Source organism: Aulonocara stuartgranti (assembly GCF_965226115.1).
Source record: "Aulonocara stuartgranti genome assembly, chromosome: 11".
Taxonomy (NCBI): domain Eukaryota; kingdom Metazoa; phylum Chordata; class Actinopteri; order Cichliformes; family Cichlidae; genus Aulonocara; species Aulonocara stuartgranti.
The window spans coordinates 14,040,801-14,068,031 of NC_138947.1; the positions used below are offsets into that span (position 1 = coordinate 14,040,801).

The 27,231-nt window shown below is 42.8% G+C and overlaps 1 protein-coding gene across 1 annotated transcript; it reads left to right on the forward strand.

Moving 5' to 3' along the window:
- Positions 1–1,535: 1,535 nt before the first annotated feature.
- Positions 1,536–15,716, forward strand: LOC309717214 (myocardin). Its single transcript, XM_082551606.1, has 16 exons — positions 1,536–1,797; positions 2,752–2,923; positions 5,044–5,097; positions 7,024–7,079; positions 7,441–7,507; positions 8,268–8,393; positions 8,487–8,677; positions 8,857–8,997; positions 10,711–10,876; positions 10,984–11,149; positions 11,249–11,390; positions 11,535–12,140; positions 12,240–12,338; positions 12,498–12,635; positions 12,723–12,777; positions 12,867–15,716. Exons 2-16 carry the CDS (start codon positions 2,869–2,871, stop codon positions 13,283–13,285), a joined length of 2,481 nt encoding a protein of 826 aa, XP_082407732.1. The 5' UTR covers positions 1,536–1,797; positions 2,752–2,868; the 3' UTR covers positions 13,286–15,716.
- Positions 15,717–27,231: the final 11,515 nt, after the last annotated feature.

Consider the following 27,231-nt stretch of genomic DNA (forward strand, 5'->3'; position numbering starts at 1 on the left):
AGACAAAGTGAGTTTTTAGCTCATTAGCCACATAAAAAAGATGGGTAAGCCCAGAATAGCACAGAGAAATATGATATCAAGAGGGAAGGGTTAACAGCGTGCAAGCTAATTCGCTCACCAGACACAGTGTAGGATTAACACTGTGGAGTCTGTCTGTGCATATGTGTGTGTGTGTGACAGAGAAGGAGGGTAACAGGTGTTAATCAGAGAGGGAGTCCCTGCTGCAGAGCAGAGGGTGAAGCTGCGATGGGGGGGAACCAGAGGAAAAAGCAATTACATCACCTTTCCTACAATAACATGGCACGCTGTCAGTGTTTATATATATGTGTATGTGTGTGTCGGAGCAGTGTGTAAAATGCTTTTTGCAGGGCATGAGAGGAAAAGCTGCCAAAGGTGAGATTTTATAATGATGACAAACACAGACGTACTGTGCAAATGGCACCTGAAAGAGCGCTCTGTCTATAACCATCTATTAAATTAAGGTTCCCATTCATTTTGTCTTCCATTAGTTGTTCCATTTTGTTCCATGGCAACCGTAATTGGCCCATGCAGTGCTATCTCTGCTCCGTGTTCTCTGATTAGTGGATCTCCGTGCTGGTGTCTTTCTCTCCTTATCAGATAAAAAGAGCTTTAACCCACTGTCTCCCTGTCACCACACTTCCTGTCCTCACCAGTAAGACTTCCGTCATGTGTGTCGGCCTCCTTTCCTCACCAACTTTTACCCGTCGCCTCCGCCTCTCTACCTCCCCTCTCTGCCTCCCTTCCTCTCCATGACCTGCTGAACCAGCACACACCCGTCTGTCTGTCAAAAGGACTGAACAGGTGTCTCTGCTTCTCCCCCCCTCCCCTCTGCAGCATTAGCCACACATATACATGCATACACACACACGTATGTATACATGTGTAGACATCATGCACGCACTGGCAAACACTGCTTGTTTTTGAGGTAAAACTTGACTGGTTTTGCTGGAACCACACTGTATAGTGTATGCTGACGGTCACTAACTTACTGACCTGTGACTCTCTGTGCTGTGTTTCATACACACACACTCACACACTTGCACACTTGCACATACACAGAACAGTAAATCACTTTAGGGGGGGGGTGACCTAAAGGTGTCTTGACAGGAGCATATGAGCCTGCAGCCGTGCACGACTTGAAGAGAGTCCAAAACACTCTTCTTCTAGCTGCTTTATAATAAACTGTCCCCCCTTTCTTAAAGAAATCCTGCTTACACTTTTCTATCATCACATCATGCGACAGTCCAGCTCCTAACATTAAATCGACTGCTCTATCCTCTTCTATGTTAAAGTCAAGTGCAACAAACACAGAAGTACTTATTGTCCTGTAATCTGTTCCTCACTCTTTCAGTCTGCAGATGTCAAGGGGGTAAATTGCTCCAAGCAAAAAGAGAGGGGTGGGGGGTTGGTGGGGGTGAGGTCACTGCAGGGGAGGGGTGAAGTTTGACAGTCGCTCACAGTTGGCACTGATGATCCAGGATGCTTTGGGGCAGACGGGGGGGGAGAGGGGCAGAGAGAGCGAGGCAGAGGTAGAGACGGTGAACTTCTATCGGAAGGAGGACGAAGGAACCGCAGATCCTTTCCCTCCTTGCGTTTCACCTTCAGGAAAAAAAACCCAAAAAACTAAGGATATGAAAAGAACATGAAAGAAAGAAATCGTCATTAAACGCACTACGAAGTTCTCTCTTTCCCTCTCTTCCTCCATCTCGCACCTCTCTCAATTTAATCTTAAATCCACTCCAATTTCCCCCGAGGGACTCAATTCTCTCTTTTCCTGTAAGTATTCTCTTTCATTCTCTTGCTTTTATTCTCTCTGTGTTTTTTAGTTCCTTCTTGTGACTCAGCACCCTGCTGTGAAACAATGCCTGTGCCAGACGTGAAATCTCAATCAATTGCTTGTTATTTGATTGCATTAATGAACGAGAGGCCTTCTTTTGGACTCTTTAGGCTGTAAATAAGTGAAGTGTGTGCATTTATCGGATTGGGAATAGGAAGAGCTCTGCGGTGATTTAGTATGCATAACCTCAGCTATTCCAGAGTGTGTGTGTGTGTGTGTGTGTGTGGTTTTGTTTGTGTGTGTGTTTGTAGAGTCCCTTCAAACAGGCTTCCTTTGGGTGTTTTGTGGCTGGCCAGTTCAAATCAATATTGTTAATAGGTTGTGTGTGTATGTGCACTAATGCAGCTCATGTAGATTCCCAGCTCTCTCTCTATTTCAGAGTCAGCTCATCTTCCTTTTAGTGGAAGGCACATTTTTGGCCTGCCGTCCCCGGCGCCATGCTGTAGGTGTTGCGAGTTTGTGTTTGTCCGTCGCAATCAGTGTCCTCCAGCCCTGACGTCCAAGTATCTGCTGGGGTTTCTGTCTCCCTCACTCACGTGAACTCGACTTTTTCTCCTAGTCTTCCTCGTCTGGCTCCTTGCCCTGTCTCTCTCTAAAAGCCTCCCATCTGTTTAATTCTCTGTGTCGTTAGTTCTGTCTCTGTGGGTGGGCCTTGTGACTCTCTGTGTGATTGACAGGCTGTCTATAGGGAGGCCTGCTGTTGCCAGAGCGGCTAACCATAAAGTTCAGTCTGCCTGTAGGTCTGAGAAGCTTTTCGTCTCTATTTCCTCCTCAATGTATCTTCGCTATGCTTTGTGTGCCTCTATCAATATTGGTTTGTGTCTATCAGTGGATTAACAAGCATCTGTCTGCCTCTCTCCTCTGCTTCCTCCACTCTTCTGCATTCCCAACAGTGAGAGACAGAAGGAGAGGAGTCCATTCCTCCTGGTAGGGTGACGCCAGGAATTTCCTCTTTCTCTCTGCTCCACTTCCTCTCTCGTGCCCCCATCGTCTCCCCCCCCCCTTCCACCATGACACTGCTGGCCTCCGAGAGGTCGCTTCTCATCCGGAACAAGTTCCGCTCAGGTGAGGATTTGAGCTCATGCCAATTAAAGGAGAGAAGGACTCGTTTTCCCACAACAATGGCTTTTCATCTCAGGCGCACATGCATGATCATCAATATTTTGAGTTGAAATGTCTGCGAAGATTATTGGCAAGTCAGTCACACTGTTGATCATGTGATCAATCCAGTGAAGGTTATTGATCATGGCGAATGGATTTAGTGATCGCTCCCTACAGACAGACATATGGAGATGTCTTGAACAGAAGTAAATCCGCTGACCCCGAGGATAAAGATCTCTGAACGTTACTGTCTGACACTTCAATCAGGAAACGGGCTGGTTTGTTGTGCTTATGGAAAAAAAACTGACTGTGGGTCTTTACCAGAAAAGTCCTCATTATTTGAAGGTTCTGCAAACCAGATTTAAAATCTATGTCTTATTAATAATTCATGTCCAAATGACAAACAATCAGACCTCACCTATAACCCCCCCCCCCCCCCCCCCCCCCCGAGTTACAATTATTATTATAATTATTATTATGTTAAAAATGTAACAGTGAAAAGCTCAGCTAAGCTGCTTCACCTTGATGGTGAGTGTGGTTTGATCAGATCTGAATGACAACTGTAAAGCAGCAAAAGCAAACGACCCCACAATTATCCTCAGATGTTGGTTCTAATATTGCTAAAGTAGGAAGAGGTGTACCAAACCTTTTGTCTGACTCTCGTCCACATCAAATCAGCCATTAAGGGTTTGCACAAAAGCAGAAATCCCAAACATAAAATAGGCACAAATGGCGCGAGTTTAAAGGAGAATGATGTCTTCATGCATTCCTACCAAAATGTAAATATCATTGTCAGTGATAGGTGTGATAATAACCTAACAGTGAACCGTTCAGGAGGCAGCCAGCAGTCTGTGACAAACAGCATTAGGCAACCCTTCCCAAGCTACACGATGCTAGTTTCCCCAACAAGTTGCAGCGGCTGCTGCTGAGTTCCCACGCAGCTGTCGTAAACGGCTGGCAAAATAGAACGGCGAGAAAATGACACAGACAGTCCCCTAGGTGTGCAAACACCTGCTGGAAAACGTGATTCTATAAGCAGCTGCTCTGTCAGAAAGCGTATATGCACATAGCTGAGCTGGAGGAATATATTTTATCTACCACTATATCCAACTTGTTGATCCCTTTGTCAGCTAGCATTATGATTGCACTTAATTCGAACTTGGACGTGCACGTATTAGATGATGACATCCAACTGAATAGAATAACAGCGATTATTTATAGCTTGTAGCCACTTGAAACAAAGCATCTGATAACTCTTTGTCTTTGTTTTTCACAGCTTTAAAGCTGTCGGCTCTTCATCTGGAGCGTCCCTGCAGAAATTTTTAAAGATTTTAAGACAATTACTGACTTTTTGGTGCAAAAAGGGAAAATGTATTATATTATATTTATTTGGCCCTTCAGGAACAGTTAAACTACCTTAACACTGCTTCCCTATCCTGTTTTAAACCCAGGGGACTGATACGTAAGGCTGCTTTAAATACAGATCTTGAAACCTTTTAAATTTTAGAGTTAGAAAGGCAGGAAAGAGCAGGAAGAGTATAGTTAGCAGCACATATGAGAGTGATGTGAGGGGGAGGGCATGCATGAGAGGCTTGTGGAGAGAACGGGACAGCTGAAGGGGGGGATGGGACCAACAGAAATAGACATACTGAGAGATAAATAGTTATTGCCCTCCACCCCCCCCTCGAGCAGTCCTCTCCTACCCTCCCCTTGTCAGGTCTCTCAGGTCTCAATGCTTGCTGAAATGTATCATGCGAGGTGGGGGGTGGGGACTTTGTGTCACGGGCACAGCCCTTCCGTGCTTCACCTGTTTGTGTGTGTATGTTAATATGTGCGTGCCAGCATTCAAGGAGATATATAATCTACAAGCACTGCAAAGTCATGGGGTAACATGAGTTTGAAGGCCATATCATTTAACAGTGAGCGTGCTGTCTAGCATTGCTTAACTCCGAGCTTCCTACGTCAGTCTGATTTCTTATTCCAGATATGTAATTTTGCCTTCAATGAAATGAAACTAATGTACTGTTCCATCAGTGTAATACTTAATCATTTTCTTGGTAACACAGCTCAATCTTGTCTTTCAGTCCTGCAGCTGAGGATTCAGAACCGAAGGCTGAGTGAAATCAATGCAGACTCAGGTTAGTCTACGTGTATCATTAACATTGTGATTGATCCATTACACTATGACTGCAGGGTGCATTTCATATTAATGATCTTCAAGTCACTTCTTTTCAGTGGAAGGCGATTGCTCATTGATTTGCCCAGTTTTTTAAATTTTTTTCTTTTTAGATTTTACTATACTGACCTTTTCGTTTTTTGTAACAGCAAAATGGTTGGATTAATGCTGAATTTATTTATTTATATATTAAAAAAAACTTTTTTTGTACATGAATCTACAAAACTCAATAAGGCTCTAGGTTTGATCTGCAGTAATCAGAAATCTAGAAACGTGAATAAGTAAATAAGTAAACAAGTAAACATTGACTTCACATAGGATATGAAACCCACCCTCTTAGGTTAAAGTCCTCAGTTTAACCGTTTGTTTTACCAGATCTTGGTTTCACAGATTTTCTTTATACTACTCGCCTGATTTGTCTAAAAAACAACAACAAAACAAAATAAATAAATCAACACACACACATATATATATATTTTAGGTATTTCTTAGCCTTTAGACAAACTGGTGACCTGACCTGGCTGTAACCTGCCTTTCACCTCATTATGGTTAGGCTAGGCTCGAGCCCTCCCCTTGGATAAGCAATTAATCAGATGAATGGGTTTGGTTTTCTAAAGCCTGAAAACACAGTTAAAAGGACGTGTGAGCATTTAGTTCCCACTCAGACCTTTTAAATTACAATATATTGAAAGGGTAGTTTTTTGCTACCTTACTTTTAATATTGTTGTATTTTAGATGAATAATCCCAGCATTACCCAAAAAATGGATAAAATAAGAAAAAAAGTATTTTTTATACCATAAACAAAATAAAAATAAAATATACTAGCTACTTTACTAAATACACCTTGCTAGTACTGGGTTGAAATGGTCAGCAACAATACTCAGGTAGTCTGTGGGATTTAAACAATGCTCTGTTGCTATTTAGCTCAAAAGTGGGCCAAGAAAACATCCTCCACACCATTACACGACCACCAGCAGTCTGAACCACTGAGACGTGTCAGGATGGATCCATACTTTCATGTTGTTTATGCCAAATTCTGATCCTATCATCTGAATGTGGCAGCAGAAATTGAGACCCAGAGAACTGCCACTCACAGGATAGTTTCTGCTTTTCAGACCAGTATCTGTAAACTATAGAGATGGTTGTGCAGTAAAATCCCAGCAGATCAGCAGTTTCTGAAAGACTCACACCAGCTCATCACAGACTTCCTCATTCTGATGGTCAGTTTGAACTTACAAAGGAAGCTCATACGCATTTAGTTGCTGCCATGCCATTAGATCATTAAATATTTGCATTAGCATGCAGCTGAGTATGTGTACCTAAAAAGTAGCTGGTGAATGTAGATATTACTCCATATGTAAAAGCACATTTTTATTTTTACTTTAAAAAGTCTATTGCTGTCAGTAGATATGCACTTTATTAGAAAGGGGAAAAGTTCACATGCTGAAGACATGAGGATAAATATATAAAGCTGGAACAATCAACAATCATTATCTGAAGATGTGAGCATAAATAAATTGTGTCATGCACAGAATTCAAAGTGCCGAGTGCAGAAATGTATTAAAAAGCAGACAAAAACAATCCCCATCCGACAGGCAGGCACCTTGCTTCACTTCTCTCCTGGCTGCAGGTTACTCCGTTTTTGATGCCTGCCAACACAAAAGAGTGTCTGAGATGCTTCATGCTGTAACTTGGAAGGATCATTTGAAAGCTGACGCTGCTTTGTTGATGCACCCCATCACCTGAGTTTCTATTCTTCTAGGCTACTGTTCTCTGAAATAGTCTAATATGAGAGTTTGGATTAAGAAAAACAAATTATCTTTTTTTTTTTAAAACTCTGCTTTTCCACATTTCATCTTTAACTGCATGTCTGTCTGATTGGAACAGGGCTGAAATCCACGTGCCCGCCTCAAAAAGCTGAGAAAGACCAGAGTGAAGCTCTGGTGAGTTGAATACTGTCTCTTTTTATAAAAAATTAATTTCTCACACTTCACACCAAACTGATTTTGAAGCATCCAACACATTTGAACCCTCTAAATATCTTTATGAATCTTGGTTGGTGATTATATTAGTAAGAGTCCAAATGTCAGGTTACTGCTGTGAGTTCATAAGAAATATAATTCATGATTAAGTCTCTTCTCAACTAAAGAAAACTAATTTGCACTAGTTTCAATAGAAAGTCTCCCAAAACCTTGCAATAATCCTGGTGTAATAATATGTCATTAGGCTGCACTGACAATAAAGTTTTATTCAACTTTCCTCTGGGCCTTGGCTGTTGGTTTGACCCTCTGTTTCCTGATGCAGCGTCTAACTGATGACGGTGCCACTCAGAAGTTGCCTCCTGGTGGTCTGAATGCTGAAACTGCACAAGGTGATACCATGCCCACAGTAACGTTGCTGTCTCCTCCTTGCTTTGCTCTGTATGCTCCCAGCGTAGCTCACTGTAACACACTTCCCCTCCTGTCCATTTCTCTCGGTCTGCGTTATATCATATCTGTGCTGTTCTCCGCTCCCCGTCGTACAGTAGTAGTAGTAGTGCAAAGATGTGAAGTGTGTAAATCTCACAAAGGGCTTTGTGTTTCATCAGCTGTCAGCGAGACTGAAATGTGACCTTGTAGCACACTTTAACGCTGCTCCACATGCAGCCGGCAGGACATATCAGGGATTGACAGCACGTGATAAACCTGTCAATCCAGGAATCAGAGTCATCATTTTCGGCTATTACTGAGATCTCCCTCTCTCATCATGCCACTCACCTCCTTCTCCTCTAATCTGCCTTTTAATTTTAAAACACTATGATTATAGCATCTGGCTTTTCAAAATGTATAATTTCCTTAATAGTCCTTCTGTGACATTTTAAAAATGTGTGATTGCGTGCGTGTGTGTGTTGCCTTCATTTCCAAGGGAATACATTTCCCCATGGGCAGGCGTGTTTACTTGTTTTTGATGCCTCTGCTGCTTTGAATCGGGACTGATCGCCTGTGGCAAAGCTGTTGCGCACGCTCACGTTGCATATGTTCTGAAATCCTGTTGCTTCTCTTTCTCCTATCTTGCCTCTTTCCACTGATCTCCCATCTGTCCCATTCTCCTCATTTATCTGCACCATCCCTCCCACTTTCTCCCACCCGTAGAGCGGACTGCGTGTGGGGCCCACAGGCAGAAGAAAGCTCGCCAGGCGCAGGACCTCACTGAGAGGATCCAGCGCCCGCCTGGACCTGTGGAGCAGCAGCTCGAACGCACGCCGCCTCCGGAGAACGGTGAGTCAACGCGCATCTGCATGAACCACCACACACTTCCCCCCCCCAGCCTTGTCTTTTGACCTTACTTCCATTTGCTTTTCATTTCCTCAGGTCCTGCCTCCTTCCCTCTGACTGCTGATGTCTTCGAAGATGACATCTCCTCCTCATCCTCACCCACGGAGCAGCACAGCACTCACCAATCACCAGCTTTTTCTTCATTGCCGAGGCTCTCAGGTGACCAATTACTGAGCGACTGCTCGGCTCTGGTCCCGACCCTTAACCACGGTCCCTGTCATGCTCAGGTGAAGGAATGGCACTAAGTATATAGTTTTAATAAAAACACACATATTTTGGAAAAAATGTCTAATATGAGCTCTCAGTTATAACCACGGACAAACATATTAAAGCATATATTCAGTAGCTGTTGAGTTTATAAATAGCTTCATATGTCAGCTCTAATAATCTGATACTCTGCCTTCAGTCTGGTTTGGCAGTGCTCCCGGGAACCGAGGGCATCAGACAACCTATGAGCGTAAAGCTGAGTGACTCAAACTCCATGGCAACGACTGGGAGGCCGACTGGGATGTATCTGACCTCTCAGACCACACCCCTGCTGCCAAAGGTAAGCTGGGGTTAATGCATGCTCCTCCACATACAAACCCCGCTGCTTTAAGCTACATGAAAACAAAAGAAGAAAAGCCGTGCACATCTTGGCGCTGAAAAAGGACGGTTTGTGGAAAAGTCACATTTCTGAACTTCCGAGTTGCTGTCTTAAATTCTTAAATTATCACAAGCCACAAAACAAAATGCATGACATAGCATGAGAAAAAAGCTCATTTTAAAAATACTCTAAACCTTATGCAATTCATGCATCTCCAACAGTTTGTACTCCATAAAGGACACATGCTGAGCAGCTGTCATGGACGCTTTCCTTTTTTCTTCTATGTTCTGTTTTCGGTTGCTCTCATTCACAGCAGATCATCTGTTTCCATTTCTTCCAATCTTCTGCATCTTTGTCTGCATCTCCTTCTGTCACGCCAACCACCTGCGTGTCCTCTCTCATCCATAAACCTCTCTGCCTCCGCCTTTCTCCTACTAACCCAGCTCCTCCAGCTTTCCCAATATTCCTCCGACGGTGTACCCAGTATCTCCCCTCTGAAAGTGTCCAGACCAACTTAATCTCACCTCTCTTGCTTTGTCCTTGAACCATTCAAACTAAGCTGTCCCTCTGATGTACTCACTTTTTAAAATCCTGTCCATCTTTGTCACTCCAAATGCAAATCTCAGCACTTTTAATTCACCCGCCTCTGGCTACGCCTCACATGTAACAGCTGGTCTCACGAGCATCTTGTAAACTTTCACCCTTGCTGGTACACTTCTAGCTGTCATATATACCACAGATCTTTACTGTATGTGGGAATGGATGTAATAAAACATCCACAGAGAGGGGGAGACATAAACTGCATCATTGTTAAAACATTAACCCTTCTCTACGCTTTGACCCTAAAAGTCTAAATCATGGACTTTGATCTCAGACCAATTTCATAATTGAATAACCTGGATCATGTCGCTAATATTGCTACTTTTCATGTAATACTCTCTGGTTATATTGTTTCTCTTTTGTGTTCTTTAGTTTTTACCACTTTCAAAATTTCTAACAATGATACATAAGTGTAAAAAACACTTACCTTCTGCATGCTCTGAAAAGATAAGTGTAAAAATGTGCATTTTGCTACATAGAGCTAACAAAAATCCTACGTGGGTGCTATTTGGTGAGTTGATTATTTTCTGTGTATGTAAAATTTTCATCCAGGAAACAGTGTTTACGTCTTACGCCTGTGTGTATGTGCTTGCTGTAGTTGTACTCACAGCAGGTGTACAACGTGAGAGATAAAAGACAAATGTAGAGGTCTTTCACCTAACAGGATGGTCACTCCTGTGAAACAATGCTCTGCTGTAAACTGCTCTGCATTCATTAATGTCAATTTGCACTTCTGGAGGACCTCAGTGTTTGCCCCAGAGGTTAACGCATTCACACATGAGCAGCTTGGTTATATGTCGGAGCCTGCGCATGCTGTCATCTGGGGGATTTGTGAGGCATTTATGCATTTCATGTAGCTTTTCTTAACTGCTATCTCTGTTTTATTATTGGAAAGCACTTTGGTTAACTTTGTTGTTTTTAAAAGTGCTATATAAATAAAGTTGGATTGGATTGTAGCGTGCAGCTAATGATGTCATATGTCAAATGACTCATTTGTTTTTTTTTTTTTTTACTCTTATATGGTTTAAAGTGTTCTTGAAATAACTCACAAGTTTTCTAAATGCGTCTTTATAGACAGCTCGGCCTCCCAACAACCCCTGCACCTCAACTCTGCCTCACTCCCTTAACTTCACCCATCTCCCCCGTCCACGGAAACCGCGGGACACCAAGCCCAAAATGAGGAAACTCAAATATCATCAGTACATTCCTCCAGACCAGAGAGGAGGGGCTGGGACCGGAGGTACCAATATAATTGGTTTACTTAAACAGCAACACTCATTCATCAGATCAAGGTTTGCTCAGGTGATAAAGTGATTGAGTTTAGCCAGAATATTTACGTATTTTCAGGGGTGGGAGCCAAACAGAAGAGCCCTAACCCTACCCAGTCTTTAGACCCAGCCTATTCTGATCTTCTGAAACAGCAGCAGGTCTTCCTTCAGCTTCAAATCCTCCAGAACCAGCAGCAGCAGCAGCAGCAGCAACAACCACAAGAACAGATCACTGTTGTACCCAGGTACACAAACAGATTAGTGGGTGACACAGTGTTGGGTATTTTATTATGATCCTACTTAGCTGATCTTTACTTGAGTTCATGCTCCTGTCGTTCTTTTAGTGGCGAACCTGGTGATCTGAAGTCTTCGGGAGCCATACCACAGAATCCCCAACCTGTTCCTGCTACAACCAATCACACCCCTACGGACACAAACCCTCCATCAAAGCCTGAGCTTCTCCCTGCTAATCTGGTTGATTTAACAGTAAGAAAATCATGTTTATCAGAGAACAGAGACGCTAAAATGGCTTAAAATGTTTGAGAAATGATCCACAATTAAAGGAAACCAAGTACCTACACTAGTATCTTTCCAATAGTCCAATAATTGCCTCCATTTCTTCTTCCTCAGGTGTCAGAGTTACGGCAGCAGCTGCGTAAGCGCGGCCTTCCTGTCTCCGGCACAAAGCCTGCCCTATTGCAGCGACTTCGTCCTTTCCAGCTTCCCAGTGCTTGCCTCACCCCGGCTCCCCTCTGTCAGCTGGGTACCAGCCCGGAGCCACTCACCCCCTGCCCCTCATTGCCATCCAGCCAGAGCCCTGGCTCCAGCTCCAGCTCTGGGCTAGACTCGCCCAGCAGCAGCCCGAACCAGCAGCTTTACATCCAGGATAGGGCAATTCCTAATGGGATTCTCAGCAGCGCTCCAAATAGAGTTCCAAATGGAATTCTAAACACTGTCCCAAACGGTTTCACAAATGCTGCATCAGTCAGTTTGGCGGGGGAACCGTGCAGTCTCACCAACACGGTCTTCTTAGCTCCTGCCAGCACTGCCTCGGGAACTCCAAGTCCCAGTCTTCCCATGTCATCCTCCTCACCCCTACAGTGTGGGACTCCCTGGAGAACTGAGAAGGAGCAGCAGCGGCAGCAGCAACAGCAGCAGGAGCTGAGTGTGGAGCTGGAGATGAGGGAGAGAATGAGGAGCAGGCCAAGAGACCGCTCCACATGTTCCGGCAATGAGGTGAGGACAGACAGACTCAGATTTCTGGTGTGACAGATGTTGATACGAGAAATGATCATTTAATGATGTGACTGCTTTATAAAAATCTTTTTCCACTAGTCTTGTGGAGGATCCCTCCATCCGTTCCTGCAACAGGACCTGGGATGCTCTAGAGGGAAGCAAGAAACAGATGCACACGCAGAGGTGTTGTTTACACGGGTAAACATACAAAACAGAGCACACATGTCCTGGATAAATGGGTATAAATTATTCTGCACAGTGGCACACTAAACAGCCTTCCATCTAGGAGCATTTCTCAAACATGCAAACATGCGCATACGCCACCTGTCAAACAATTTATCTCTTCTTTCTAATCAGGTGTTTTGCTGCCAGCCCTGTGATGCAATTGGCAATGACTTTGAACTGCCAGTGCAGATTACAGCAAGTCCTATTCAGACCTTACCCTCTGTTCGCAGCTTGGAGGAAGAGCTACAGGAGGCTATCCAGAAAGCACAGGTCAGGAGTCTTTGGATGAACAGGAGATCACAAGGAGTATCTTTTGTTCTGTAAAATGAAGTATTTCTCCTTTTCTTTGGCTAACAGATGGACCCTCGGCAGTCCATTGATGACATTCTAGATGAGCCTATTGCTTCTGTCGGTCAGTCTCACACAATTAATAAAGAATTCCTTTTCACTAACACTCGGATTGCTTTCATCGTCTAATTCCTTGTACTGGCTCTCTTTCAGACTCCGTCAATGTGTCTGACCATAAATCTCCTGCCCACTCAGCCCGTTCTCCTTCTCCTCTTCAAAATGATCAGTCCCAGGCTTCCCAGCAGCACCACAAGGACGACAACTCCCTGCTTTCACCTCTTTGCTCCTCTCTCTTGTTGGAGCTTCCTCCATCCCCTGCTGTAATAAACCCGAGCCAGGTAGTCCCACTTCCTCCTCCACCGCCCATCTGTACCTCCCCATTGCCATCCACCAGGAGGTCCCGGAAACGACGGGCTCCAACACCGTTCGACGCTGCTGACTGGCTTGAAACGCTGTCGTCCGGCCTCCGCCCTCTGACCCCCCCAGCAGCCCCCTTTGTCGAGCCAGACTTGAGCCTGGATTCAGATCTAAATGTCAATCGAGTGCTGGACCTGATGATAGAGCAGTGGTGAGGACTTGCGAGGGGTGATCGCTCGTTATTTGTCAGTTCAGCTGTAAAAGTCACCAGCTCCACGCAATGTCGAGAGCTGGATCCATTGCAGCGATCGGATCCAGCAGCTTTGACGGGACAATGAGAACACAAACACATGCGCACACTTTCACCCTATGCACACTCGTAGTGTTTTTTAAAAGCACTTGGGCTCAGCCAGAAATGGCAAACAAGCCACACATCTGTGGATTGACACACTCCACAGCACAATGTTTGCAGTGCAAAACAAAAGAAAACCTGGTGGCATATTAATTTAAACATGCTTCCTGGCTGTGCTGGGAGAATGTCATTTCTGACTTATCTCCAAAACCCGTTGTCGGATTGGGTTGAGTATGGCCCCTGGTGTTGACTCAGTCATTGAGTCCTAGCCATTCATAAAGCCCATTCAGAGTGTGTAAAAGCCAGGCAGAGCGCACAGCTTGTGTGTGGCTCCAGACCTTGACCCCGATGCCAGACACACAGTCGGCATGCAGAGGGAGAAAGCTGGCAGAAGCCACACACAGGAAGTGTGAGTACATGCTTGTGTGAAAGTGTGATCTGTGTGTGTGTGTATATGTGCGCTTTCCATATGACTGACTGTGCGAGTGCACACATGGCTGCTCTTGGCTGTATGTGTCCACATACAATGCTTCCAGGTGTATTTATCAGCATCCGAGCCAAAGCACTTGTAGTTATTTGTTTGTTTGCGATTAAGTGTGCCTGCTTGTGTGTGGCATGACAGATCTGTGAGAGGATACACGTGAAGAACACAGAAGAGAGGCCGCGGATTTACAGTAAGTGTCCACTTCCTAAAGCAGACATTTAATTGTGGTCCCTCTGCCAGCGGGCAGTAACTCCAGTGTAGTTATCCTGTGTAATCATCAGAACAACCACATTACCTTGTTTAAGCCGCCATCCTCCAGGAGAGCAATCAGGAAGCCACCCCAAAAATAGTCCCCGTACAAATGCACCAATCAGCCGAGTGAGACTTTCCTCATCACTTTGCAAAAACAGGTGGTCATTTTGTTCCCTGATTAACCCCCAACAGTGTTTGGCCTGCTCCTCGGTGATTATCCTGCTACTAGCAAAAGCCAGATTTAGCACAATTTATAACCCAACACCAAGGCCACACCTGTTCACTTACTGCAAATGAATTCCTCCAATTTATTGCTAAGAATATTAAATGTTTGGTGCATATTTCAATATACAAATGGACCATTAATATTAAGAGAAAATGTATTGTAGCGTTAGCACAAAATACTGTGTTTTAGGGATGAAACATATCACGCGACCAGGTGAGCCTGTCAGTCGGAGCCAATACGCACATTTTCTTACGGGTGACAGTAATCTTAGTTCAAACTTCTACACGATTTACTGGTCGTGCAGTAGTGGGTACATTATTTGTTTGCATAATACACTTTCAGTGAGTTACGTCCATTCTCAACCCCACTTACCATAATGATATTAATGAAAAAAAAATCTGACAGAGGTTATCTGCCATTAACCTCTGCTGTACCAGATGAATGTAATTCAGATACACGATCCCATCTACATAAATTTATTCTAGGCCCTTAATTGGCTGCATGTCCCATCAATCACTTTGGAGAGCTCTGATTGTCTAATTCCTGTCTAGAGCATTTCGATTATTTGATAAATGACGCAGAGTTCTTCTTTTATGTTATCATTATATCTAAAAAACGCATTTGTTCCCTTCAATGAAAGTGAAGCAGTGAGTGCAATTTGATTCATGTAGAGGGCACAGAAACTCGAAGTCTAACTTCATACTACTGTACGTTCTTGTCTTGTTGTTTCTATGTAGACAATGTGTTGTTGTGGCTTGTCTTCCTCTTATTGTAGTGATAAAGCCAGCCACAGTGAGTTATTGGGATAAGATAATCTGTGCATTGGCAAACCTTCAGCTCAGTGCAACAGCTTTATGCTGAAGCAGTTCTTGTACAGCTTTCAGCAAAGAGACTATGAAAATGCAGCTAAATGTGGATGGATGGCTATGATAATCATAGCGATCAATAAGCATTGCCTGCTGCAAAGAAAAAAAAAGAAAAAAGAAACGAAAAAATAGATTGGCAGGAGAGTAAGATGCTACCTCCTGTGACTTCCTCCGCTTTAGGGCTGACAACAGTCTTTTCCCTGTTTCTTATTTACTTCCGATCGTTGGTGCAGACTTTCCTGAAACACCCCAGAGACTGTTGACTAATTTAATTAAGCCAAAGTTTAATAATTCTGTTTTAAACTGAGTTAAAAACGTTGACTGAAAGCACTGGAGTGTTTCAGGTAACTGTGGTTTAGTTGCTGCTATAAATACCTTATTCTGAAAATGTGAGACAAAACAAAATGTTTTTGCTTGTACGTCTATTTGTAACTTATTTGTGCAAATGTTTCTCTCCACAATGTATTTAAAAGCATTACAAAAATTAAAGTCTTAATAGATTTACTATGTGCCTCCTCTTTCTTTCATCCCTGGGCAGGAAGTTAAGTGATGTAGCACACTGAGAGAATTAACAAATGGATGAAGAAAGAACTACTGATCACTGTCCCAAATTACGTCTTATCAAATATTGATGACCACAAAGTAAATTAAATATTCATTTGTGCCAATATGCATCTTAAATATCCATGAAACCTCACTAACACCCACATAGTTCCATAGTTAATCTTCAAAATGGCACAGTATTATAATCCTGAAGAACAATAATATGCTTTCAAATGAAAAGCTGCAGAAGTGATAACGTATGATCTCCGATTACTGATCAGCACGACAGCGATATTATATCGAAAGTATTAAAATGAGGATCAGTCTCTTCATTCATAGACAGACAGGAATACAACACACAATTTCTTTGGCCCAGCTCTTTAAAGCTGCATATGTTGATAAGTTTAACCCTACCGCAGACATGCCACAAAGAGAAGAAAGAAGACGAGACAATCTACTCTCTGTTTGACTTATCCACCCAGGGGTGAGAGTGTGTTTTCACAGGGGTAATACTCCAAAGCTGTGACCAGGGTGTAATGAGGGATTCGCTGTAATGGCCCCTCTAGCCGTTCCACATCACTTCCTCCTCGTTCCTCCCTTGCAATAACTGCTTCCTGCATGATTTCATGGAAATTAAAGGGAGAAAGGTGTGTTTCATATGTAAAGCAGGTAGCTCTTGCCGAGACGTGTGGATTCTCTCGCTCCCACCATCTCTCCCTCTCACTTCCTTACCCCCTTATTTCTCGTCTCCTGGGTCGGGGCTGGGTAGGCTTTGATCACTGGCAGAGGGTCGCTATGGTTTGATTTCTGTTGTGCTCCTCTGAGAGTTTTGCTCTGCTATTATAAACCATGTGAGAGAAGACAGGGGGCAGCTACTTTAGCCTGTGTATCACTGAGCGAATCATAATCATGCATACAATATAAGGCAGAACGAGGGCATGCTACCAGATAAAGCAATACATGAGATGTAAAATCAATCAAATCTTTTTACTGAGTGAGCTGTGTGGTTACAAGAGACTTATTAAAGCTGTGCAACAACATAAAGTCCTTCTTCCAATCCCTGGCATCATGTAGATGCCATAAACAAATCCCCTTAACCTACAGTAACTGCCACAAGGTAGCAGAAATAAAATAACACTGATATGTTATCACCTTTATAGGCTATCTAAACTTGCCAATTTATACATCCAATAAATTTCTGGTGAATGTAAGCCTAATATTTACATGCATATTAGCTGATAAAGGATGCACAGTGCTCTGTACAATGGTCACAGCGTATGTTTGCAGCAGGTAGTGTGCATGGTATATACCTCAATAAAAACCACTACATGAACTCAAGTAATTTTAGAACGTCTCAGAAGGTTACTGGGTTTAAATCTGATGGCTGGTCAGGATGTATTTGGACTTTACATGATCTCTCAGGGTTCTCCAAATAGATGCATGTAGGGAAACTGGTGATTGTAAACTGGACGTAGGTATGAGTGTGCCTGTCTCTCTGTGACCCCACCCTGTTCTCACCATGACCCTGAACTGGTTGAGAAAATGGATTAGATGTCTGACACAACCAAAAGCACGACAGCAAGATCTCGCATTAGATCAGCGCACGCAACAGACGGGATGCATATTTTATTGGTGCAGTCCTTTCAACAAATTAAAGACATGGTACAACAGTATGATTACATTAAATCTCTAAACATTGTGGCTTTGAAACACATGATTTACAACAATTAAAACAGGCTGACCCAACTAAAGGAACAGAAACAGATTCCTGGTTTTAGGCTTTGATGTACAGCTTCATCTAAGCCGCCTGGTGTAAAGCATGTTTTCTTTTTCTCTCTCAGACTGCTTCTACAAGTGCATGAACAAAAATAAAAACATCTGAATGTATAATTTCCTCATGGGATGAAAAAAAAAAACACGGGAATTTGGTGAAACCACTACAGAAATCTTGTTTTCTGTTGCAAAAACCAGTGAATTATTACTGCTGCTCTGCCCTGAGGAGGAAATATTTGAAAAATTCAGATGTTGTGCTCTTGTGCTGTTCTCTCTGTCATTAGAAGGTACACATAATGGTTGAGGGAGGGGATGACCAGATATCACTATCTTGCCACATAATTACAATATTTGTCTAAATTGCAATTGTATAATTAGTATTATTCATAAAAGAGGAAGGACCGAGAGAAGATGTGGGTCGATTCGTGACGATAAACTGCCTCTACGAACAGGCTGCTGTTGAGGAATGATTGTTCTTCTTGTGTTCAGAATAACTAATTTCCTTGTAGTTCTCTGTTGAACTGTATCTAACTGGTTCATTTACACCTCCTCATGAAATTTGTTATCTCACAGTACAGCCGACCAATATGGAACATGCCCTTCAGCATTGCTAATCATAAAATTACGGCTGTGGGAATTTTACATTCACACTGCTGCCTGACTGCTAATGCATACGACCGTGTTTCTGTGCTAAAATACTGCTAAAGGGACATGCATATGATATTTCAAAAGACATGGCAGGATGCGGCGTTATCCTCTGAAGGAAGGATGCCCCGAAACTGTTTAAAGTAGCCTGCATCTGTGTCTGTAACCAGGGGCTTCTGCAGCTTTCCAGCACTACCACACATCAAACTGCAGGGCTGGTTAAGCCGAGCAGAGCTACCGCTCGTCTTTGTTTAAAACTGTGTGAGATGGGGAAGGCTAATTGGACTAATTAGCACCAAAACAAGGCTTGACGGAACAGTCTTTCTGTACCACAGATGTTGTGCCTCTTTTTAGTTTAAAAAAAGATGCAGGAAGAAAAGAGGCTCACTTTCAAGGCTAAGCCGGTGTGCCATTTTTAAGCCCTGTGCCGTTACAACAACGCTGGGAAGGCAGTTTTTGATGTACCGATGCTTAAAACTGACCCTTGCCACGATAGCGGGAGCCTTGGGAACTCCAGCCGAGTTTCTTGACAGACCGGGTTGAGCCTCTCTAACCCCTGTGGAATGCAAGCTTTGCCAAATTTACACCTTTCTTGTGTGAACTGTCTGGTTTTACGGTTACCCTAAAAATGTTTGAAGTTCCCAACTGCAGTCCCAACACCCCGAGGCTTCATGAAGACTCAGAAAACTGCAGCGCTCTGCCTCAACATAGAGACAAAAACAGTGAAGTCTTGCAACACCTTGAATTCCATAAACAGTCAGTGTGTTTTGCAGAACTGTGCTCAGGATCAGATGAAGAACATGAGAAACATCTGAAGACTTTGTGCCTCATTTGCATCATTCGACACTGCAGAGTTTCACATTATCCTCATGAAGTGACTCCACGGTGCAGCTTATGTCGTCTTTACCAACACAAAAGTAACCCAGAGGCTTTTTTTTTTTTTTTTTGCCTGTCCCATTTGGCTCTTTTGCCATCAGAATTATTGTCTAAAGGCGAAGAAAGATGCCCAACGGATTTACTTTACCAGAGGCTTTTTTGCTAAATCTCCCTATCTTGAAAGTCTTACGAGATTGCTGGAAGGTTTATGGGATAGTCTATTTTTAATTATAGTAGTTTGTACTAGTATTAAGACTTAGAAGCTTTTGTAGATTTAAATATGTTCATCTGTTTAAAAAAAAGAAAAAGAAAAAAGAGGCTCATTTCAGTGTTTACAGGGTCATAAAATACTACATTTACAGAATAACCAGTTCAATCTGATAAAAATGCATAAAAAGTTTGCTCCAAAATAAGCTTTTCAAAAGCTTCTTCTCCTTGAAAGTCCAACCAAATTGCTTTTGCAGAGTTCTCCCAGAGATTTCAAGGTTTTAAAAGTCTTTGAGTGCCACAACTTTCTTGTATAATGTGCAGTATCTGGTATAACAACCTACAGTAGGAGTACTTTGTTAAATAGAGTTTAATGCATCAGTTTACAGGTTTAACACAACATGTCAATATCTGTGCCTTTTTATTTCACCAAAATATCTTTATCTTTGTGCCACTGATTCAACAATATGGGAAACATTTACCAGATTTTGGTCCACACTGACATTACACCATCACACAGTTGCTGCAGAATTCCCTCACACTGGGTGTTTAGTTCTTAACAGATGTTATTTTAATGATTCACTATATTAGGGACAAGTCCTTCCAAAGTAAGGCCTTCTGTAAAGCAGCAATGCAGTGCTAAATTCACTAATCACACTACAGTAACTAATCTAACTCTCCAATCATTTGCACTGTGCGGGAGAACAATAAATAAAGGCAAAAAATTAAATAATCAAACTTGCTCTTTTTCTGTGCTTGTTGAAAAATACGAATATTATGCCTGCTTGCTGTTTTCCTGCACCAAAGGACGAGAAGGTGACGGTAAAGGGCAAACTGCACCTTACCCACATACAACTGCTGCTAACACATCGGCTCTCTGCAATCAACCGCAAAGATAACGTGCTAACACAAGGCTAGCAGCTAGCAAACCTGAACCCAGTGTAAATGAGTTTGAATATTGACCACAGCCGAGGCAAGCATCCAGAACTTGAGCTTCAACAGGTAAGAAAGAAAAAGCACTGAGGCGTGGGAGCGTTGTGGCCTCCATTTCTACCTGTTTGTCCAGCAGAATCATCGCTGTGACCTTTTTTTGTGCAGTGTTTATTAGGATAGAGATATGCTTACACTGTTAGCTGGTTATTATGTAACAAAGCATCTCAGGTCATGTGGCCAAGTAGCACAAGTAGTCTAATATAGTGTAATTAATTACTTTCTCCAGGGAGTAATTAAATGACGTAATTCATTGCGACAACAATGAGTAATACATCACTTTTCTGAGTAATGATCCCAACACTATTTATAATACGCAGTATTTAGTTAATGGCATGTTTCTTTTGCCTGAAAGCAATGCCTGACTATAGATGGTGTAACATTTGAGGCAGCATTCAAGCACAGTTGGTTAATCAAGTCTTCTTATTTTCTGTGTTTTTGGTTTTTAAAAAGGTCATTAAAGAACTTTTTTTGGATACATAAACTAATTACTGTAGCAAAAACCAAAGCCTGATAGACATTCTCATTTGAAAGCACTCACATGCACCACCTTTTTAAATGCTGTGAAGGTAATTGTTACTTAAAATTACTTACACCGGTCACTTAAACTACAAGTATAACTTTTAACCACCAATTGTTACACCTGTTTTACTGTACCTAAATATTAAATATCATTAGGAACTGAAAATTATATCCTAAATTCTGAAAATCTACACGGTGAATGTGATAAATGGCACACCACCGGTGCAGTAATGCCTTTTAAATCTTGCCAAGAGGCCCACATCTCTTCAGTGAAGACTGAATACCATACTGTATTGTGGTTCTGGGACAGTGTTAAGCTCAGGAGAAGAAAGGCTTCACAGCTCGGCTGTGTTTGTGTCAATGGCCATCTTTAGCATCCAGGTATGAAGCAAGTTCTGTAAAACAAGAAGAAACTACAGGTGATTTTGTTTCCTAAGCAAAAGCTAAAGCATGCAAACAGGTTCTGACATTTTAAAAAAAATCTTATTTTAGCAGCTTTGACATGAAAAAAAAAAATTATTATCTCTGCACAAATTACCTTAGTACTGCATCTCATCACAAGTGATTTCCAGCTTCACTTCAGTGTTAAGGTCCTTCCTGTCAAGTTGCTCTGCATAACAATTATGCTAATTTTAGAAACCTGGTCATGAGTGTCAGTTTTGTCCAAATTAAAATCCAAATTTAATCGTGCACTTTTTTAAAAACCTTCATAATGAAGAGCAAAGAAATATCTGTAAAGTCAGATAAAAAGAAATCACATCAAGGAGCATTCAGAACCAATTTTTCCTTGTCAGTGTGTATGTGACTGAGTTTAACTGTGTGTGATGAGCTAGATCTCAGTGAATCTGAGAAGGTGTGACACTTGCCAAGTAATGCAGTCATTAAAATCTCTTCCAGCTGTTCATGAAAATGTGCACTGACTGGACACTTTATTACAACTTGATAGTCTTGGACCCCGTTTTGCCTTTAGAGCTGCCTTAACTCTTCGTGGCACAGATTCAACAATGAGCTGGAAACATTCCTCCGAGATTTTGGTCCATGTTGACATGATAGGATCATGCATGCTGCAGATTTGTAAGCTGCACATCCATGATTGTGATTTTTCCATTTCACCATACTAAGGGAGGCTGTGGAGTTTGAACAATGTTTAGTTGAATCTGTGTGGATGTTAGCCTCAGTTTCCTGTTCTTAGCTGAAATGAGTGGCATCAAGTTTTTATGTATCTGCATACCTTGGTTGTAATGAGTAGTTATTTGAGTTACTTCCTATCAGCTCACAACAATCTGGAAATTCTCCTGACCTCTGACATCAAGAAGGCATTTTCACCCAGAACTGCTGCTCACTGGATATTTTCTCTTTTTCGGACCATTCTCTGTAACCCTACAGATGGTTGTGTGGGAAAATCCCAGTAGATGAGCAGTTTCTGAAATACTCAGACTACCCCGCCTGACACAAACAATCATGCCCTGTTCGGTTTGAACTTCAGCGAGCTGCTTTGGCCATGCCTAAATGCCAGTCATTGCATAGAGTTGCCATGTGGCTGATTATATATTTGTGTTAACGGTTGAACTAGTATACCTAATAAAGTGGCTGGTGAGTGTGTGTAATAATCCTTCTGCTTTTTGCTTTGTGGGTTTGCAAGAACTCGGCTTTCTGCATTCTATCAGAGGATTAGATCATTTTTTTTGTCCTGTCCGCTCTAATTTATTGTGTTGTCCAGCGTGCTAATGAATGTCTAGCACCATTGGGGGCTGTAACTATTGTTTTGACAGTCTTGACATGTCACATCTGTGTGTAAATTTATAGCACAACCAGGCTTTTCTCAGCCATTTATCCCGTGAAATCAGATCACTTTCAAGGCATCTGTTTTCCCGGAGGAATCATTCCAGTAGTGCAAATATGTATAGATACAGAGTAGCACCACAAAACTGTCTGTGTAAATCAGACGTATAGTTGGGCTACATGACAGGACATAAAGGACACATTGCACCACGGTGTCGAATAATATACAAACCTCTTTTTGCAGGACATGGGGTGAAATTACAAAAGGCAGGACTGACACAAAATGATCCAAACCCTTCTGTGCACTTTGTTAAACTGCCTGCACCTGAACTGTAGATTCATCCTCTTGAGAGTTATTGCCTTGTTGAAGCAAGATTACAGCCAAATCAGATAAAACAAAGCCTGTGCCACGAGCGGCCCTGTGTGTTGAGCGAGTGTGTATTTATCTGTGAGTATTTGTACCTGCAAAGGACACAGCTGAGTTCCAGAGCAGGATGTGTACTACACCTCACCGATTCGTGTTTGAGGCCGAGTGTCAATGACAAGCTCACCTCACACACTCAGCCTCTGTGCAGCTGCAGAGTAACGCAGCCCAACCTTGCCTTATTTGCCAGCATTGTTATAATGAAAAATACATGCCGTGGTGGGGGGTCGTGCATGTTTGTGCGCTCGTTTGAGTGCGAGTGCATGTATGCGTGCGTCTGTTTGCGTGCTGGTAGGTGTGTTATACCTGTGGCCACGCGTCGTCCATGTTAATGAGGATATAAGGGCTCCTGTTCCTCAAGGTTACCCACACCACAGGGATTTCATACCTCCTGCTTCCTCATTCCATATGCTATGAATACATCAGTGGACACCCACAGATTAAATTGATCTAAATACATATGGGTTTCTATTTGTGCGAATAGATACATGTATACCCACATGTGTGTTTGACACACTCTAATTTTATTATATCTATAAAAAAATTTCAGACATTCGGACTCTCGGATGAAGTGGTTAAAGTTTGGTGGTCAAATGTCAAAGGTTATGATCACAGTAAGCTCAAAAAATATTTTTATGGATATACATTTATTAGTGCTGGGGGAATAAATCCATACAGTGTAGTATCGTAATACTTTGCACTGTTACACCCACCGGAAATATTGATATTTTATTAGATATTAGATACAGAGAAAACTTACATTAAATCGTCTCAAATGAAAAAGCGTCCAACACTGGAAACACTTAGCTTGCTAATTAGCAAGCTAATGCTAATTAGCAAGCTAATGGCTCAACAATTAGGACTGCAACATCCTTCCATCTAAAAAAACTAAAATAAAATCATTGACTGCCTGGTGATTGTAATAGATGATTTTACGTTATGCAGCCGATTTCAGCTTGTGGTGACTAAATGGTTGCCCAGAACTTGAGGGTGTTGCACACTCACTGCCACATTTGAGCTCGCCGGGTAGAAAGCTGCAATCACTCTCAGAGAGACGGTTGAAGCTTTGCAATAATTGCTGCTAATTTATAAATGCAGGAGTTTGAATGAGTCTTTGTAATTGGACGAAACATGAGAGGACTCGACCAAACTGGCTGTCTGCTGGTTGTCTGTCAAGAGTGTATATCCCCAAATATGAAACTATTCTTTAGCACCAGGTTACGTAGCATGCAGAAACAATTATGTGACAGTGTTGCTATGAAGTGTTCAGTTGCCAACTGGGACTTAGAAAACATCCTGGCATTGCTTCGTCCATTCCACAGTCGCTGCTCTATGGCTGCCTCTTTAAGCCCTGCAGAACGCTTCCAAGGAGAGATTGCCATGCTTGAGCTAATCTCAGAACCCAGAACCAAATCTTTCGCTGTGGCAAGCTACTGGTTGTCTGTCAGGAGAGATTCTGCTCCCTCTACCTTCACATCCGAACTGACCAGGCATGACCTCCTCCCCTTCAACCGAAGACCCATCTAAAGCCAAGAGTCTCTCCTGCCTTTGTCACTGTGTCTCTTCAAAACGCTGTAATCCAAATTGATAGGAGGGATGAGGAAGGCCTTAAATGGATGCCGAAAAAACCTTTTCCAACTTTTGAATTGTTTTTCCACTCAGCTCTCTCAGTTTCTTGTGGACATAACTGGAGCAGAGGGTGCTCAACAAGACAGTTTCCAGTGGTGCTGCTGTCAAAGTTGTATAATGTACAGAGCAGCAGCAAGTGAGTGTGTTACATTGTGCTCTCTGTTTGATTGCCCTCTTTCTACAGGTATGGTAGACTGCAGGTTCAGTTCGGGAACTGTCTGTTTTGGGGATTCGTTTTATTGGTCAAGCACACTTGAGCTGAACAGGCTGTGTCTCGCAGCTCATGTATCTGTGGTGTGTATTTGAAGGGAGTTTTTCCCTCGTGACTGTGACAGTCTGATTAGGAAGTACTGGATACATTTGTTCAGGAGCTGTTCTGCGTTGGTTTATCATGTTAAGAGGATGCGAGCGGGATTGATAGCGGCGAGGTAACCAGTGGACACCAGGTTACTCTCCCGCATATGGAGCTATTTTCTCAGCTTAGGAATTTTGTTGTGTGAAGATTGAACAAGAAATTTGGTCCAAGAATGAGGCTGATGTGTCCATATTGCTGATGCACAAGAAATGCTGGAGCAAAGAAATATTGAGTTTTTAGCTTCCAGCTGCATTCATACAAATGTATCCATCATTCAGTCAGCGGGAGGGGGAGGACTGCATGCAGAGACATTATATGGGAGGCATTATTTCTCACTACTGGATAACAGAGTCTGTTTCACAAAAGCAGATCTTAGGTGGTGAGTAACCGGCCCTACAGAGACATGGATTATGTGAACTGCGGACTTTGATGCATCTCTACCCCCTAGTCTCTTCACATACTAACATGATGCACACGCTGCCCGCTGTCCTTAAACTTTGCAGCATTTATTTTTCTGTCCGTCCCACACGACTCAAGCAGGGCTCACTTTTTCACACCTCTCTCCAATCGCCCGTTCATCAGTGTAAAATACCTCACCCCTGCAGACAGAGACAGATGGAGGGAGCAGCACCAGCCCCCTGCTCAGCTCCAGTGATTTATGCCACAGTAGCAAAGACACACATGCACGCACACACACACCTATGCATCCACACATACTGTATGCATGTGATCATACATCAGCAGATGAGGTCGAATGCATGAATATACACACACACACACACACTCAGAGCTGAATGCATGACGGCACCTGTCTTGTGTTAATGCTAAATGCCACAACTCGAGGGCTTTTTAAAAGGACATGTGCATCTTTGAAGCAGTGGCAACAGAGTCTGACATCATTTGTCCCTTTCTATGACAGTTAAAGAGGAACAGGCTGCAAGCACATTCTTCCTCCTTATTCCTCCTGACTGAGGTGTCAGACCATAAAAAGCTATGTTATACTCGGCGGCAACACTTCACTGCTAGATGGAATATCGGGCTCTCTTTCTATTAAATGCCAAGCGAGCAAACAGAGTGAATTTTTAAGGGCAGATAATGAGCATATAACGCTGCAGCAGAAAAAGAGTGAGAGGAAGCAGTCAGCTGTTTGTGTGTTTGTTTATGCTGTGTTGTGGTCTGGGGCTCGGAGCTGTTATGCTGTTGCAACAAGGACATGGTTGCTGTACATGAGGCAACGATTTGCGAGTAAGGTCATTGCAGTCCTCTTCTCATCACCCCTCCCTCCAACCATGCACACGCACATATGCAGACGCGCACACAGGCACCTTTATATTATTAATTCTGTTTTGTCGAGGGGTGGAGAGGTAAGAGGGAGCGTGGAGTGCAGAGATGGGCTTGGGATGATGAGGAGAAGGGTTGTGGAGGATGTGCAGGGAAGGGGACAGAGGTTGGAAAGTAGCAGTCGGCAGACAAGTAGAATAGAGGAGATGTGAGCTGATGGTGGAGTGAAGTGAGGTAAAATGGCAAGAAGCGAGGTCGAGCAGTGGTAGAGGGGAAATCGTTTATACTGCAGCCCAGGTAAGGGTGACCTGTTTGTCTCTGTCGACCTCCGCTACTCCCCTGATGTCTCTATAATAGACCCGTGAAGCACGCAAGCACGACAACACAATGCAACCGCCCATAGTAACAGAGGCCCAGAGGCACACTTAAGCGCCGTTCCACCATGATAACTTTGGGGAATTCAGAGAAATTTCAGCTAATGAATTTAAAATCACCATTTGCAAAATACCAAACTCTCTGGGGTTGCTTTGACTGATACAGCATGCATTTCAAAGTAGCTAATGGCATGGCTTTACTGGTTATAATATCAGCCTGTTAGTTGGTTATTTACTTTGTTTGGTTAGTTGGTCGACCACTTTGGTTTGGAAATAACTAAAAATAGATACCATGCTTAGACTACCGTGACATTTGCTGTCTCCAGATGATGTGTGTATTTTTCTCCAACTCAGTGTGACAACAAGCTATTGGCTGGACCAGGCTGAACTTTGACTTTGTTGATTCTGTGACCTTTAATCTGGCACCAACGTGAGGTTGACATTTAGAGTATTTAGTTAAATGTCTTATGCACTAACAACCAAAGACATGCATGTTAGGTTGATTGGTTATTCTAAATTGGTAGTAAGGTGTGGATGTTGGCGTGGTTTGCTGTCTCTCTGTGTTAGTCCTGTGATGGGC